This window comes from Nicotiana tomentosiformis, chromosome 7, assembly GCF_000390325.3.
Source record: "Nicotiana tomentosiformis chromosome 7, ASM39032v3, whole genome shotgun sequence".
Taxonomy (NCBI): Eukaryota; Viridiplantae; Streptophyta; class Magnoliopsida; order Solanales; family Solanaceae; genus Nicotiana; species Nicotiana tomentosiformis.
Window position 1 is genome coordinate 125,898,757 of NC_090818.1, and position 18,532 is coordinate 125,917,288.

General features: G+C 36.7%; 1 protein-coding gene across 1 annotated transcript; it reads left to right on the forward strand.

Moving 5' to 3' along the window:
• The first annotated feature begins 7,317 nt into the window (after nt 1-7,317).
• LOC138896330 (uncharacterized) lies at nt 7,318-7,881 on the forward strand. The gene has a single exon (XM_070181130.1). It carries the CDS (start codon nt 7,318-7,320, stop codon nt 7,879-7,881), a length of 564 nt encoding a protein of 187 aa, XP_070037231.1.
• The last annotated feature ends 10,651 nt before the right edge of the window (nt 7,882-18,532 follow it).

Genomic DNA, 18,532 nt, shown 5'->3' on the forward strand with positions numbered 1-18,532 from the left:
TAAACTGAATATGAAGTCCCGATAAGGGAGAATACTGTAACTTATGAGACTAGGATAATGTACATAAGTTCAGGAGTACGAACTTCTCTTTATGCCTCGTTATCAAATTCATGTAGTTACTGGATCATGCCAAAATGAAGAAAGGTTTAGCCTTAACATACCTTATCACAATCTTTCTAATCACCAAGTTGAACTCGCCTCTTCGTACCTTAATCTACAACAATGATAATAATATTATCATTAAGTTACGAAAGGTACAACTATCGCACAACGAACGACAAGCTTATTTTGTATTAAAACGGGCAACATCTCCCTTATAATCCTTACGTCCTCCAAATTCAAGATAACACCAAAAACACAAGAATAAAATAATATAAATATGTAAACATTATTTTTCAACCTTATATACACCACAAAATACTAAAAAATAGCCCAACACACCCCAATCTCTTTATACACAAAACGATTCCCGTAGTAGTGTCAAACAACCCGAAAATGTTACGACGGATGACCAGCCTACCACCCTGCATTTATGTGGTGATTCTCCACACCCTTCCTCCTCCAAAACTCCACAAAACAATAGTAAATCATGCAGCCCAACAACAATACCAAACATTCCACAAAACAATCCACAAAATAGTCCTCTACAAGTGAATAACTCGAACTCACGGCTTCCGATCACCGTCCCGTGAGTTTTTACAAATATAGAACAACTTACTATGCATCTACAGCAGAAAAGAATGGATGAAAGAGAGCAGTAAACTTACCTTATTTGTTGGATAACTCAGATCCTATCTTGGTTCATCAAACTCTAGGCTTTACCTCCAATTAGAACTTGAAAGTGAGAGAAAATCAATTGGGGTTTGTTGGAAATGTTTGGGAGGATTTTTGCAGAGATAAGTCTGGTTATTTTGCCCTATTATCAGCCTAATATATGAAGGGGATAGGCCTTTAAAAAGTCCTCTTTGAACGACCCGAACTGGCCCATTTTTGGACGACCCGAACTGGCCCAGTTTTGAATTCTCGTTTAAGCAAGTAGGTGAGAGTCTGCGCAGTCTCTCGAAAATGCCCATATCTCTCTACTCCAATATCGTATTGGCAAACGGTTTAATGCATTGGAAAGTAGACTCATAGATCTTTAATTTGATGGGTGGAACTCCTTGTTAATCTAAGTATATTGGGAGAAAATGGCAGTTATATTTGACCCAATGTTTCAGTAAAAACTTATGAACGTAACTTGTGATGACTTTCATTGACTTTTGTTCCGCCACTCGCTTGACTTCAAAACATAACACACGACTATCATACGAATAACATAACTCATAACATAACCTCCTTATCATGTTAAACACCCTAGTCTCACCCCAAAAGTACATGCTATAACATTCCCAACTTGTCGACTTTCGACGAAACATTATTTTCTTCAATTCCTTTAGCTTATGAACCTTCCAACCCTCTTTGTACTTGTTGTTCATGATCTTCAATATTTGTAACTTCCGAGGTAATATGATTAACTTAAGTTGTAAACTTTTCAAATATGATTTCATTTCCGAGCTTACGTCAATTCACTTACGACGTACTCGTACGTACGAAAACATGAGTTGTAACAATAAGGTTACCCAGAATTAAGCTTATGCGATCGCGGATAACTCCACGCGATCGCAAAACACAACATTCCTAGACCTACGCGATCGCAGACTCATCCACGCGATCGCGAAGGGTTAAGCGCGTGGACCAGGTTCTGCCTTGTTTCCTCTTCGCGAACGCAGTCTTAGCCACGCGTTAGCATAACACAGCTTGCCAAACCTACGCGATCGCGGACTCGCCCACGCGATCGTATAGCACAAAATTTCAGCTACCCAATTAACCCTACACGATCGCATACCTTCTCACGCGATCACGTAGAAGGTAACCAGAACCTGCATAAACCAGAACTTCAGCTATCAAGCCAAGTCCAAAAATGATCCGTTAGGTATTCGAAACTCACCCGAGCCCCTCGGGACCTCAACCAAATATACCAACAAGTCCTAATACATTATACGAACTTAGTCGAGTCTTCAAATCACATCTAACAACAATAAAAACATGAATCACACATAGATTCAAGCCTAATGAACTTTGAAACTTTCAATTTCTACAAACGACCCCGGAACATATCAAATCAAGTCCGATTGACCTCAAATTTTGTATGCAAGTCATAAATGACATAACAGAGCTATAACAATTTTCGGAACTGGATTCCGACCCCGATATCAAAAAGTCAACTCCCCAGTCAAACTTTCAAACTTAAATTTCTATTTTAGCCATTTCAAGCGTAATTTAACTACGGACTTCCAAATAAAATTTCGAGCACTCTCCTAAGTCCAAAAGCATCATACAGAGCTGTTGGAATCATCAAATTTCTATTCCGGGGTCGTTTTCTTAAAATGTTGACCAAAGTCAAACTTAGCATTTTAAGGCCAACTTAAGGAACCAAGTGTTCCGATTTCAACCCGAACACTTCCAAATCTCAACCAACCATCCCCGCAAGTCATAATTTATAAAAGCACATACATGGAGCTTTATTTAGGGGAAAATAGTTCTAAAAATCAAAATGACTGATTGGGTCATTACAACTTATGAGATCAGATTTGGGTATGTTGTCATTGTTGTTGTTCCAATTAAGCAAGGATCCAGAATTTCAAGAGAATGAGTGCGCTATTACATAGCGGTCGATCTAAAATTTATATTTGACTAGTTCAACCTTTAGATTCTTACCATGAATTCATTATATTTTTGAAATTATAGGTTTAAAATTAAGTTATTTTATAATTTTATTTATTTCTCGGGTATATATCTTTACAATGTCAAAAATATGTTTACAGTCCACTTGACCCACGTTTAATCATAATGAGCCGTGTTTTTCAGCCTTTATTGAATTTGTGGACCCAAAAGTGTAAGATATGGATCCACAAATTTGTGAGATAAACAATGTCTCATACAACTAATGCCATTTGTTTGACGCACAAAATTAAAATTTCCCTTATTGGCCTATATGATTTGAAAACTAGGCAGCTTTCCCATATTTATCTTCTTCAACCCAACTGCCTCTTGTTTGTAAACTGAGAAGCTCGATTTTGTTACTATGTTTGGAGCTCAAATCATGGTTAATGAACTAATTTTGTAAGATTTGGGTTGTGAAAAATATATTTGAAAGGTAACTCACCATTGTTGAATAAGTTTGAAGAAGTGGATTGAAATTCTAAATATGATATTAGTGCAAATTTTGGAATTGGCATTATTTAGACTTAATAGAAATAATCTAAGGAGTTACAAAATTTGAAAGTTATTTGATGTAGATCTAATTATACTTATTTGTAACAAGAATTGTAACTATAAATCCCAGAAAAAGTTCGTTTCCATAGCTAGTGACGCGTTATACATTTTTATATATTATTATATACTTTTGTATAAGATAGATACATTCGAGCCCCGCAAACAACCTCTTGCAGAAATGCAGGGTAACTTTGTGTACAATAGACCCTTGTGGTCCGATCCTTCCCCGAACCCCGCGCATAGCAGGAGTTTAGTGCATCGAGCTGCCCTATTTTATATGATAGGTCATTGTTTATAGAAGTACTATTGAGGGTCGCCCGGGCCCAATGCTATTTGGTGGTGTTGTTAGTAGTATTTTTAAATGTGGCTCACTTTTGCAACAAGTTGGCCATCATTTTCAGTAAATTGGGGGGGGGGGAGGTACACAGTTAGTTAGTAATAAGACATATATTTACTTTTAAGCCATTATTTAAAATGCCTTTAGTCTTTAGCCACTGCTTTAATAAACTTTAACCCACCCGGACGAAAATACCCTTCTGCTCATAAAGTTCAGGACCCTTGTTACTGTAAGTTCAGGACTAGCTGTCCTTAATTTATGAGCTTGTAAGTCTAAGTTCAGGACTACATGTCCTTAACTTTTGAACTTGTAACTCTAAGTTCAGGACTGCATGTGCTTAACTTTTGAACTTGGAACTCGAAGTTCAGGACTACGTGTCCTTAATTTCTGTATTTGTAACTCTAAGTTAAGGACTACCTGTTCTTAATTTCTGTGCGTGCAACTCTAAGTTAAGGACCAAATGTCCTTAAATTATGAGCTTGTTACTGTAAATTCAGGACTAGCTGTCCTTAATTTATGAGCTTGTAAGTCTAAGTTAATGACTATTTGTCCTTAGTTTTTGAGCTTGTAACTCTAAGTTTAGGACTACATGTTTGTAACTTTTGAACTTGTAACTCTAAGTTCATGACTACATGTCCTTATTTTTTGAACTTGAAACTCTAAGTTAAACTCTACACATTCAAACAAAGAGAAAAAGAAAAAGTATAGCAACATAATTAAAATACGCATTTTTACCCAAAATCACAAGAAGGGAATAAAACAAAAATTAGGGCTTTTAGCATAGAGCAGAAATTTTGGAGTGTAAGGGTAGAAATCAAAAAAGGAACAAAGTGAGAGAGGAAGAAGGTTACCTAGGAATAGATTTCGCCGGAGAAAAGGGAGACAAAGAGACTGGCAAGGAAGAGAACATGGATAGAAAAGAGATAGAAGAAATGGTAACACCGTCTTTTCATATTAATTTTAATAGACTAGTGGCTACTTTTGCTCAGAATTAAAAATTCTGGATAAAAAGTAAATACCACTTTAAAAAGTGACTGCCTCACGCATATTTTACTAAATTGGTGAGCGGTCTACAATTCTGTCTATAGGCGTTTGGACATAAGAATTATAAAATTCCAAAACAATATGAAAAAAATATTCAAGTGAAAATGGTATTTGAAAATTAGAGTTGTGTTTGGATATGAATATTATTTTGGATTGTTTTTGAAGTTTTGTTAGTGATTTGAGTGAAAATTATGAAAAATAACTTTTTAGAATTTTTAAAATTTTCGAAAAATTTCAAAATTTATCTTCAAGTGAAAATCAGAATTTTATGGCCAAACACTGATTTCGAAAAAAAGTAAAAAAAATTCAAAAAAAAAGTGAATTTTTTATGTCCAAACGGGCTCGTATTAACTCCAAATGTGAAAACAGAGTATGATTATATCTCCTTTTTTACCTATGTATGCTATCTTAGTATTTCTGATATCGTACAATATTTGTTAAGGATCGACTCATTTTTAAAGCTGATTTATTATATATTCAGTTATTAAATTAAATTAAAATAAAATAGTAGAATAAATTTGATGAAATTTTGAAGTGATTTAAATCTACTTACCATTTTTGGGGCTTTGATTGGCAAAAGCGATTTTGGTCCTTTAGCCCACTAGTTGGTGGATTAGCCTCCAATAAGCTAACAAACTTTCTCGTAGCTCCAACTTATATAAATATATCATTAAATCGCCGCATATTAAGCATTAATTTTATCTGACTAAGCAACAAAAATCGGATTGTTTTTCAGTTGGTGGGAATAGTGAAAGAAAGAGAAAGGAAGCACCAGAAGATAAGGGAAATCAGCGGGGCAGAGGTTAAATTTAGAATACTATTTTGTTTGTCCTTTAGCCGGTAAACACAACAACAACAACAACAAAAAAAAGAAGTGTAATTCCCTATCTTGAGAAGTTAGAGAGGTTATGTTTTCGATAGACTTTCGGCTCAATGAAAGACAAAAAAAGAAGATTTTTGTACAATAAAAATACATCTGGTTCGTTTTTTCTGAAATAATTTTTTAGCAGAAGTCTTGATTTATTCGGGCTAGTAATGTAATCCAATTTATGCAAACTCTTGATTTGATGAATAAATAAACATGCTACTCATTCAACCTGCTCCATTTTTAGAATGATTTACAAAGGTTATACATTTATAAATGACAAACAAATTAAAAATTTATAGTATGTTTAGTTTGAATATGGTATTCCAAATTAGTATATTATGTATCATGACTATGTAATTATATATTTCTCTATCTATGTTTTATATAATTCCGTTTATATGAAAGTATAGAGCCGTCTCTTCCTAATAGCAGCATATTTAATTTTATTGTTAAAAAATTTGGAAATTATAATCTCTAAATTCTATTTATAACCTCGAATACTTATATATAAACCAATTAACATTTGAAGGAATTCAGATGAAAGATTGAATAAATAGTTTGGAGTGATGAATTGAGAAATGAAAATATTTATCAAGAAACAAGGATATCAAAACGGAAAAATAATCAGTACAAAATAGTTGCCTTTCTAAACTTAAAGAGAAAGTAGCATCTGATATGTTTATCTCAAACTTGTTGACACATTTATTTCTCTGAGAATGAAAAGAGTACATTTTGACATCCTCGTATGATTTTAACATCTTTATTTATCATTTAAAAATTAGAAAATTTAAAATCAATTCATTTTGATCCTCAAGTAAAAGTGTAGCTTTTAATTTTATAGTACTTTTTAAAAAAATCTTTATAGCCTTTCAATTACAACTAAATCATCATTTTCCTATTAATTCTACTGGAAAAAGTAAGAATTTTATACGACAAATTAAAATGAAATAAAAAGAAGTGCAATCCAAACCCACAAAAAGGAGAGCTAGACCTCTAGGTGTGACATTGAAAGACCCAAAGTGGGGTCCACGTGATAAGGAAGTGGCAGCTTCGAAAACGTGTGGCTTGTAAAATGAGTTTGCCCCTACTGAAGTATACATGTTGACCCCAAACTTCTTAAACTGTGGCTTATATATAAGTCGAATATAAATACTGTATTATAATGTGTAAGTGTATATAAATATTACTACAAAAAAATTATTGGCTATTTGGGCATAAACTGAAAAATATGAATGCGTAGGTGCATTATATTTTATTGGGATGTATATTTTTGAATATTTCCCTTTGATTTAGCTATATAAATATTTTTACCGTGACAAACAGACAAATTTTAATATATTAAACTTGGGAATTGTTAATCAGCAGCAGTTAATCATAGTCTAATTATGATGTAATCTTAAACTATAGTTAGAGAGTTAGTTAGTTGTTAGTTAAGAAGGCCAATTAGTTTGTTATAAATAATGGACCTATGTACAATTTATCTTCTTCTTCTTCTTCTTCAGAAATGCAACGGGCCTTTCTCTGATTCCTTCTCTTTTTCAAGATTCTTCTTCCTCTTCTTAGCTTAGATCTCATTTACATGGCAGCTAACATGGTATCAGAGCCACTAGTTGAAATCTAAGCAAATTGCGAGCAAATCTAGCCTTCTCGATTACTTCATTTCTGCAATTGAGTGCTGAATTGAGCTAGAGTAACCTTTGGTTGAAGCTAGGGTTTGTAAGCCTCTTACTTTGAAGCTATTTCTCGGTCAACAATGGGGATTGAAGATGAACACATTAGCGCGACCTCAACTATTGGCAATTTCACTGCTGGAACTGCTACTTTTCCCACCATCGATCACAACCACCCTTTGTACCTGCAACCAACAAACACACCAGGTAGTTCTCTGATTTCTCTTCAACTTACTGGATCATACAATTATGCCTTGTGGAGTCGTGCAATGAGAATTGGCTTGCTAGGTAAAAGTAAACTAGGTCTTGTCGATGGGAGATTTCCTAAATCTAAATTTGAGCCTGAACTTCATGATCTGTGGGAGAAAGTTAATGCTATAGTTCTCTCATGGATAATGAATGTTGTGAGACCAGAATTGTTGAGTAGTGTATTGTATGCGTCTAGTGCTCATAGAGTTTGGGAGGATTTGAAAGAGAAGTTTGATAAAGTAAATGGCTCGAGAATACTCTATTTGCATAGAGAATTTCATACACTGACCCAAAGGACTATGACTGTAACTGACTACTTCTCATGGCTTAGAGAGCTGTGGGATGAGTTTGATGCTCTCATACCTTGTCCTAGCTGTCCCTACCCTGAATCTAAATAGTATGCTCAACATTTTGAGTATCAAAGACTTCTTCAATTTCTCACTGGGTTGAATGAGTCCTATTCTCAATCAAGGAGTCAAATCATGATGATATCACCTCTGCCAAGTATAAACAAAGCCTACTCTTTGTTAGTAGATCAGAAAAGTCAAAGAAACCTCACAAGCACAACACAAGTTGCTCAGGTCACTGAAGATTTAGAAAGTACTGCCCTATATAGCAGTACGAATATGAATAATGCTGGAAATTATAAATCCAAAAAGAGTCAAGTTCAGTATGAATACTGTCACTATAAGAGACATACGAAAGAGAATTGTTACAAATTGATTGGATATCGTGCTGATTTCAAAGCCAAAAGGAAAAGGAATTAGTACAGAACATTATGCCAATTATGCAGGCAATGCAGAAATTTCAGGTGCAAAGAGATGCAATATGACTACTAACATGGCTCTTACTGTCAATGGATCATCTAGCTCAGGTACAACACAACAAATGAGTCAACCTGCTCTCTTCCAACATATGTCACATCCAGCTCCTGTCTTTACTCCTGAGCAGTACCAACAAATTGTTCAGCTACTTTCAAGAGGAAGTTCGGAAGAATCAGACACATCCAACAAAGTTGCTGCAGCAGGTATTCTAAACCATGTGAATGCTTTTATGTCTCAATGTGTCAATAGTAAGTGGATAGTTGACACTGGGGCTTCAAATCACATGACTTCAAGTTTAGAGATATTACATACTCACAGAACACTTCCAAATACAGAAGCAAACAAAGTACATTTGCCTACTGGAAATGTTGTGTCAATGTCCCACACAGGTTGCACTTTTGTATTAAGTAACCAAGAGATCTCTAATGTTCTGTACATTCCTGACTTTAAGTTCAACTTACTGTCAGTCTCAGAACTCACTAAGGAGCTAAAGTGTATGGTTGGATTCTTTCTTGATTTCTATATTTTTCAGGACCTCTTCAGTGGTCAGGTGAAGAGGATTGGTAGAGAAGAACATGGACTGTACATTCTGCAAGGAGGTGCCCCAAAACAAGATCTATATCAGGCAACAAATAAGTGTACTAACCCAATAAACACTATGTCAGTCTCTTCATGTACTTCTGGTTCTAACACTTTGTGGCACAGAAGGTTAGGACATGCTCCTTTAGATATAATAAAGAGAGTAGAAGTACTAAACAAACTCACAACAGCTGATTCTAGTCATTGCACTGTTTGTTCTATAGCCAAACAAACCAAGTTGCCCTTTCAGCTAAGCAGTACTACTACAAAATCAGTGTTTGAACTAATTCACTGTGATATATGGGGACCCTATAAAGTGCCCACATATGATGGTAAGAGATATTTTGTTACCATAGTTGATGATTACACAAGGTATACTTGGATTGTTTTGTTACAGTATAAGTCAGATGCTATTGTAGTTCTAACAGACTTTCTTAATCAAGTAAAGAATGTTTTCTCTACTACTGTAAAGTTTCTAAGAACTGATGAAGTGAATTATTTAGTACTGAATTTAAGAGTCTGATGTCTAATCTTGGTATTTTTCATCAAAGCACATGTGTCTATACACCCAAACAGAATGGGTGGCAGAAAGGAAAGACATGACCATCTTGGAAATAGCTAGATCACTCAGATTTCAAGCTGCTATACCTTTAAGATTTTGGGGAGAATGTGTTGCTACTGCAGTATATTTACTTAATCGACTGTCTTCTAAAGTTGTTGGATACAAATCACCATTTGAGATGCTGTATTTGCATCCTCATTCATTGTCTCATCTCAGAGTTTTTGGTTGCTTATGCTATGCCACCAGTCCTCAAGTGCTGGATAAGTTCTCACCCAGAGTAGTACCTGGTGTGTTTCTGGGATACTCGGTCTACTCATAAGGGGTATTTGTTGTACACTCTGCATTCAAAAATATTCATAGTCAACAGGAATGTTGTGTTTCAAGAGAATATTTTTCCCTTCAAGCATGCTACATCTATTGGAAGTCCTGTATTTCCTATCCTAGACTTGCTATCTTCTACTCTGAGCAACATTACTCCCTCTTCTTATACACCACTAGCAACAGAGGTGTCCATTGACACCAGTTCAAATCAGTTGCATGCAGACTCCTCTCAAAGAGCTCCTCATTCTGCAACAAGCTCAGAAGAAGCTGTCTCTATGATCCCTTTTGCTGTTGATCAATTGCTTGATACTAGTCAAAATGCACATGTGTCTTCTCAACAAGCTGATGAGCCTCTTGCTGAACACAGAAGGTCATTTAGACCAAGTAAGCCACCTCTGTGGTTGCAAGACTATGTCACCACCTCCAAAGGCTCTAAGTGTAATTATCCTATATCTTTCTATGTGGACTATTCTTCTATTGTTCCATCATATAAGCAAGTCCTTGCAGCCTATTCAGCTCTCTCAGAACCAGCTTCCTTCAAAGAAGCAACAGTTGATCCTAAGTGGATAACATCAATGAAGTTGGAGATTGCAACTCTTGAGGATAATCATACTTGGAGTATCGTAGATTTTTCACCTGGGAAGACTCCTATTGGTTGCAGGTGGGTTTACAGAATTAAGTACAAAGCCTCTGGTGAAGTAAAAAGGTTCAAAGCTAGGCTAGTGGCTAAAGGCTACAGCTAGAAGGAAGACTTGGATTATGGAGAAACTTTCTCCCATGTGGCCAAGATTGTGAGTGTTAGATCTGTTATTGCCCTAGCTGCTTCGAGACAGTGGTTAATTTATCAAATGGATGTCCACAATGCCTTTCTTAATGGAGATCTTAGTGAGGAAGTCTATATGCAATTGCCTGAGGGGTTTGCTAGACCGGGGGAAACTAATAGGAAGGTATGCAAACTACATAAGTCCCTTTATGGACTTAAGAAAGCACCTAGACAGTGGAATATGAAGCTGACAGAAGCCCTGCTCAACATGGGCATTCAACAAAGTCACTATGATTACTCTTTGTTCACAAAGAAAGCTGGGGATGATATAGTTGTCATATTGCTATATGTTGATGATCTTCTGATTACTGGGAACAACCAACAACTATTATGCAGTACTAGATCAAACCTCAAGAAGAAGTTCAAAATGAAAGATCTAGGAGAACTTAAGTTCTTCTTATGGATTGAGTTTGCAAGGTCCAAAAGAGGAATTCTTCTGTGCCAAAGAAAATATGCCTTAGAGTTGATTTCTGAGTTAGGTTTGAGTGGTGCAAAGCCAGCTGGAACACCACTAGAGCTGAATCAGAAGTTAACTTCAGTAGAGTATGATAATTACTTCAAAAATGACAACACCCATACAGATGAAGGTCTTGATAATACTGGTGCTTACCAAAAACTCATTGGAAGATTGTTGTATCTCACTATGACAAGACCTGATATTGCATTTGTAGTTCAGGTTCTTAGTCAGTATATGTATTGTTCTAAAAGGTCTCACATGGAAGCAGCATTGAGAGTTGTAATATACATAAAAGAGGCTCCTAGCTTGGGCTGTTCTTGCTTGCAAAGTCTTCAAATCAACTAAGTGCCTATTGTGACTCAGACTGGGGGGGAGGGGGCATGTATACAAACTAGAAGATCAGTCACAGGGTATTTGGTAGAGTTTGGAAGTGCATTGATATCCTGGAAGTCTAAGAAGCATAATACTGTGTCTAGAAGCTCTGCTGAAGCCGAGTTTAGAAGCATGGTATCGTGTGCAGCAGAAGTTACCTAGCTAGTAGGACTGTTCAATGAACTTGGTGTTAAAGTTGAGCTTCCTATAACTCTGGTGTGTGACATTAGAGCAACAATTCAAATTATAGCAAATCCAATCTTCCACGAAAGGATAAAACACATCGATATAGATTGCCACTTTATGAGAGAGAAGTTGAGTCAAGGTCTTCTAAAGACTGAATATGTTAACATTGAAGATCAACTAGCAGATATACTTACTAAAGGTTTGGGAAGATCTCAACATGAGCATCTGCTGAACAAGTTGGGGTTGAAGAATATGTATCAACCATCAACTTGAGGATGAGTGTTAATCAATAGTAGTTAATCATAGTCTAATTATGATGTAATGTTAAACTATAGTTAGAGAGTTAGTTAGTAGTTAGTTAAAAAGGCATGTTAGCTTGTTATAAATAGTGGACCTATGTACAATTGTCTTCTTCTTCTTCTTCTTCTTCTTCTTCACATGAGCCTTTCTCTGATTCCTTCTCTTTTTCCTCTTCTTAGCTTAGATCTCATTTCCATGGCAGCTAACAGGAATGTTGAAAGAATACATCAAACAAAGAAAAAGAAGTACGTCGGATCTCAATTACAGTGACAAAGAAAAATGAAAGTACGTCAGATCTTTGTATAGATGCATCGAATAAGGATGGCACCATATGACCTTTCGAGTTTGATCACGCATACATATATTTAGGTAATCTTAAAGAAATATAATATTATTATATATGGTCTAGGGAGAGGAGTATCCCTCCACCTAGATACACCCATGTGAATGGGATCCCTTCACACTCTTTCGAGCCTTGTGAACGAAAACATTCTGGTAGGGAGTGTTTCTCCCTTAAAACAGCCTTATGCGATACGAAGTTGGATTAGTCAAGTCAATAAAATTCAAAAATGAGATGGATATACCTTAAAGAAAGAAAGGAATAATCCCAAAGTATTTTTTTTTGTTTGTTGCAATCTTGAAAATGTTGTTTAACAACCTCAAGTCGACTAAAACCTGTTTCAGTCTAAGTTAACTCTAGAAAGTTAATTAGACAAAATGAGAAAAAGAAGAAAGATCATGTCTTACATCTTTTCTTTTGTTTTTTTCTTTTCTGAACATAACTTTTGATTTTTCATGTTGTACTTTCTCTCCTATTAATAATTTCATTGCCGATTCATGTTGACAGGAAAGCACGTGTCGACATATTTAAACTCTTTTTCTTTTTAAATTTTATTAGTTAATCATACAACATTATTATTCTATTTGGCGAAGCTTCTTTTTAGTCAAAAGTAATTTTTTTAAAATTTGGCCAAGCTTTTAAAAGGAAAAAATGCTTTTGAGTAGAAGTAGAAGTAATTTTTGAGACGCAGAAAAGTATGTTGAGAAAAATACACTTAAATCACTTTTTAAAGCTTGAACAAACATTAATTACTGATCAAAAATATTTTTTATATTAATAAATAAAAAATAATATTATTTCTCACCAAAAGTATTCTATTGAAAAGTATTTTAGAGGAAAAACTCTTTTCAAAATTAAGTTGATTGTAGAAGTTTGGCCAATAAAAGTATTTGAATTATGCTTCAAACATGAATTTCACATTTCTTTTAATAAGTAAACCTTAGGAGACCATGGATACACGAGATGAAGGTTGTGCCTTAAACATATCATCAACTACTGAAATTCCCAACTCCCAAGGGAATTAAACAAATAAGAGGAGACCAACAAGCAGTAAGGAAAATGAACGCGATCTCAGTTTCCAGGAGCAAAGGGAAGGAGCATGCATCATAGCAATTACAGGAACCAATGCCTGCTCCCAAGCCAAACGAAGTCAACCAGGAGGAGGAGGAGGAGGAGGAGGAATCCTATCGGTACCAAGATGTTTCCAAGTACCAGAAGAAACAGACGCAACAAAGTCCACTGCGGAAGAACTCGAACAAGTTGCGTTGTTCGAAAAGTTTTTGGAGAGAAAGTTCCATTTGGGAATAGGACTAAACCCTGAGCTCAGGTCAGGGTTCATAGAATTTCTTAAATTTAACGTTGACTGTTTTGTGTGGTCACATGCAGATATGATAGGTATCCCACCAGAAGTGGCCGTGCATAATTTAAGTCTGGACCCTAATATCCCTCAGGTGAGGCAGAAAAAACGCCCTATTATCGAGGTCAGAAACAAATTCGTCAAAGAAGAGGTAACTCGTTTGCTTAATATCGGTTTGATCCGAGAGCTAAGGTATCCTGAGTGGCTAGCTAACGTGGTAGTAATTCCCAAGAAGAATAAATTTTTTTTGCATGTGCGTGGACTATAAGGATCTAAATTTGGCGTGCCTTAAAGACTCGTTCCCATTACCAAACATTGATCAAATAATTGATGCGACGGTGCGTGCACGAGTTAATGAATTTCCTTGATTCTTATTCTGGGTACAACCAAATCAAGATGAACTCGGAAGATCTAAAAAAATCTTCGTTCATAACGAACTTCGGCACATATTGCTATAATGTGATGCCTTTCTGTAATGACCTGACTAGTCATTTTACTTTCTAGAACCCCGTTCCCCTAAATAAGACTCCCCATATGTGCTTTTACTGTTTTATGATTTGCGAGGATGGTTAGTTCGAGATTTAGAAGGGTTCAGGTTGAATTTGGAACACTTGGTTCCTTAAAGTTGGCTTAAAAGACCAAGTTTGACTTTGGTAAATATTTTGATTAAACGACCTCAGAATCAAGATTTGACGGTTCCAATAGGTTCTTATGATAATTTTGGACTTTGGGCGTATGTTCGGACCAGGTTTTGGATGACCCGGGAACGTTTCGGCGCCTAATATCAAAAGCTGGTTCTTGAAGTTCTTTAAATTTGGTTTGAAGCGGGTTTTGGTGTTGTCGAGGTCCAAATAGAATTTCGAGATCAAAAATAGTTCCATAATGTCATTTTAGACTTGCACGCAAAATTTGGTGTCATTCCGAGTTGATTTGATAGGAATCGGACGAGCGAAAGTCTTTTTAGAAATTTTTGAGTTCATGAATCAATTCATGCGTTTTGCATCCGAATCGTAGTATTTGATGTTATTTCCATGTTTTGATCGCTCAAACGAGTTTGTACGAGGTTATTAGACTTGTATGGGTAGTTGGTATGGGGCCCCGGGGGCTCGGGTGAGTTTCAGACGTGTGGAAGGAGTTGAAAACACTCCAGTTTTTTGGTGTTCTTGGAAGCTGATGATGCAGGTCTCGCAAATGCGAGAATATGTTCGCATTTGCGAGTCTCGCATTTGCGAGAAAGGCTTCGCATTTGCGATGAAGCCTGGTCTGGACCTAGTTCCCAATTACGAGAGAAACAATCGCATTTGCGACCCTAGCGCTGATCGCATTTTCGATTCATTTGTCGCATTTGCGACCTGGACGGGGGAAAAACCCAGTTCGCATTTGCGATGATTTTGTCGTATTTGCAAACCAGAAGTCGCAAATGCGACATCTGAGACCTGTGCACAACTCATTTAATGCGGGACTTAGGCCATTTATTTCATTTCACTTCATCTCTTGGGCAATGTTTGGAGCTTTTGAAAGGGGGTTTTCACCTAGCACTTTGAGGTAAGTAATGTCTACACAACATGAGTTAAATACATAGATTATGGGTAGATTAACATGTGAAAATTGGTGAAATCAAAGGGTTTAGAAAAAAACCTAGGTTTTGGATAAAATTGAGATTTGACCACAAAAATGGTTATGGTATTTGATAAAAATCATATATTTATGTTCTTAAGGTTATGGGTAACAACTTTCTTCGAAAAGTTTCGGAATCCGGGCACGTGGGCCCGGGAGTGAATTTTTAGGAATCTAGCATTTTGGGTTGGGTAATCACTTTAATAGTGGGGATATGAACTTTTGAGCATAGATTAATTAATTTAGATAATGTTTGACTAGTTCCGAGTCGTTTGGCACCGAATTCGGAGGTTTGAGCACATTCTTGAATCGGGAAGTGAGCCTTGAGACGAGGTAAGTCTCTTTTCTAACCTTGTAAGAGGAAAATTTCCCCATAGGCAAATTAAATAATGTATGTGACTATTTGTGGGGGAGCTACGTACGTACGAAGTGACGAGAGTCCACGCATAGCTACTATTTATGCTAAGTCCGAGTAGTGTAGGACCCCTATCATGCTATATTTGAAATATTTGTGCCTTTACTTGTCAATTGGAGTACTTAAATCGTAGTTCCATAAATTGTACAAAGATTCCAAAGGGATAAGTTTCCACTCATTTGAGGTTATAACTAGAACACTTAACTGTTATTGAAAAACTTGTGTTCCTTTGAGTGTTTTTCTGTTGTGGAGCGGGCCGAGCGCCTCAGCATATTAAATAGATGCATCTATGGTTCGCGTCGTTCGACCCTCGGCAGTACACATTTAAATATTGTTGTGTTGGTTCGGGCCGTACGACCTCGGCATTACTTGCGCATGTTGATTCTTGGAAATAATAATTACGAAAAAGATATTCATCATTTCTTGTTGTTGAGTTTAGTACATTTATTGTAATCCGTGCTTATTTATGATTTTGATTTATTATCATTAGCCATAGTAAGTGTCAAGTCAACCCATCGTCACTATTTTTTCGAGGTTAGACTGGATACTTACTGGGTATATATTATTTATGTACTCACTCTACACTTCTACATTTAACTGTACAGGATCTGAGGCAGGTGCATCTGGGTACTCATCTGGCGCGCATCCTTGATTTGGTTCGAGATTCTATGGTGAGCTGCCCTTCTGAGCCGTTCAGCAGCATGCCAGAATCTATCTTATATTTTGGTTCATGTCTACTTCTTTTTGGACAGTAGGATAGACATTCCTTTGTATAATCTACTAAGTTTCCCATATACTTGTGACACTAGATCTTGGCATGTATTAGTAGTAGACTTATGGCTTTTGGGTTCTATTCTTTTGGTTATAAACATTTCTATTGGTTTCACATATTAATTTAAATCGGTTTCTTGTCAAATCTTTTAAGTTAAGGAAAAATCACCACATGTGAAATTAGTAAAAATGGAAATGTTGTTAAGTTATTCGTTGTCGGCTTGTCTAGCAACGATGCTGGACGCCATCACGGCCTGATTTGGAATTGGGTCGTTACACTTTCGGGCTAAAGAACGCCGGAACCACTTATCAGAGGCCTGCAAACAAAATGTTTGAGAAAAAAATAGGGAAAATCATGAAAGTTTACATAGATGATATGTTGGTTAAGTCTTTGAACGTAGGTGATAATCTTAAACATATACAAGAAACCTTTGACATTCTAAGGAAGCACAACATGAAGTTTAACCCCGAAAAATGTACATTCAGAGTCAGCTCCGGTAAGTTCTTAGGGTTCATGGTGTCGCAAAGGGTGATCGAAGTCAATCCCGATAAAATTAAAGCTATCGAAGACATCCCTTACTAGCTACCAAACGTGAAGGAGGTTCAAAGGTTGACAGGAAGACTGGCCGCTTTAAGCAAATTTATTTTCGGTCTTCGAAAAAATGTCATCACTTCTTTTCACTTGTCAAGAAGAAGAAGAACTTCGAATGGACTCCAAAATTCAAGCAGGCTCTGAAGGGTTTAAAAATGTATTTGTCGAGCCCCCATATTATTATCGAAACCGGAAGAAGGAGAACCATTGCTGATGTACTTAGCGGTCTCGGAGGTAGCGGTAAGTGCAATTTTAATCCGTGAAGACGAAGATATGTAATCACTTATTTATTATGTTAGTAAAATTTTAACGGGAGCGGAAACTCGCTATCCACATCTGGAAAAATTAGCCTTAGCTCTCGTTGTCGCTGCTCGGAAGCTTAGGCCTTACTTCCAATATCATCTGATAGTCGTGGTGATAACCTTTACCTTGCAGAATATCCTTCACAAACCTGAACTTTCAAGTCGACTAGCCAAGTGGGCGGTCTAAGTGAATTTGACATAGAGTACAAACCTAGAACTGCCATTAAGTCATAGGTTTTGGCCGACTTTGTGGCCGATTTTAGTCCGGGACTGCTACCTTTGGTTACCAAAGAAGCAGTGATAGTGTTGAAATCGACGTCAGGAGTTTGGACCTTGTTCATGGACGGAGCTTCCAATGTGAAAGGGTCCAGGCTCGGCGTAGTGCTATTCACGCCTTCAGGAGAAACCTTAAGGTAGGCCATAAGAACTGTTCCTCTGACTAACAATGAAGCTGAGTATGAAGATTTGATTGCAGGACTCGAGCTGGCCCAGGGACTAGACTCTAAGGTCATAGAAATCAAATGTGATTCCCAATTGGTAATAAATCAGGTATATGGGATCTTCGAAGCCAAAGAGGAACACATGCAACAATATGTAGTGAAAGTCCAGGCTCTGCTCGCATGGTTTAGAGAATGTTCAATTACCCACATCCCGAGGGAAGAAAATGCGAAAGAAGACGCACTAGCCAATCTGGGATCATCCACAGAAATGAAGGGATCAGACTCTGGTACGGTCGTGCAGCTTATGCATTCAGTATTGGACATAGACGACTATTATGAAGTAAACGCGACTAATTTGTATGGGACTTGAGAAATGAGATCATTGACTATCTCGAGCACGAAAAGCATACTACGAAGGAAATATCTTCAGCAGAAATAAGACCTTTAAACAACAAGGCATGGAAGCGGAGAACTGCTACGGGACAGTTAGATAATCTTTTGCTTGGTAACAAAGTTCCAACCGGGAAGTAAAGTTTGCTATCAATTCAAAGGTTACCCGACCGTTTAGGAGTGCAAGCCACTGGGGGTGGTTAGATAGTCTTTGGCTCTATAGCAAAGTTCCTAATGATAGGTAAATCTGGCTATCGAACCAAAGATTATCCAACCATTCACTAGTGGAATATTCAAAAGAGCAAGACTTCTAGTGTTCAAACTCGCATTCTTCGCATTCGAACACTAGGGGAGAATGATATGAGAATAGTCCAACACAACTGCTACATGAATTGGGATTA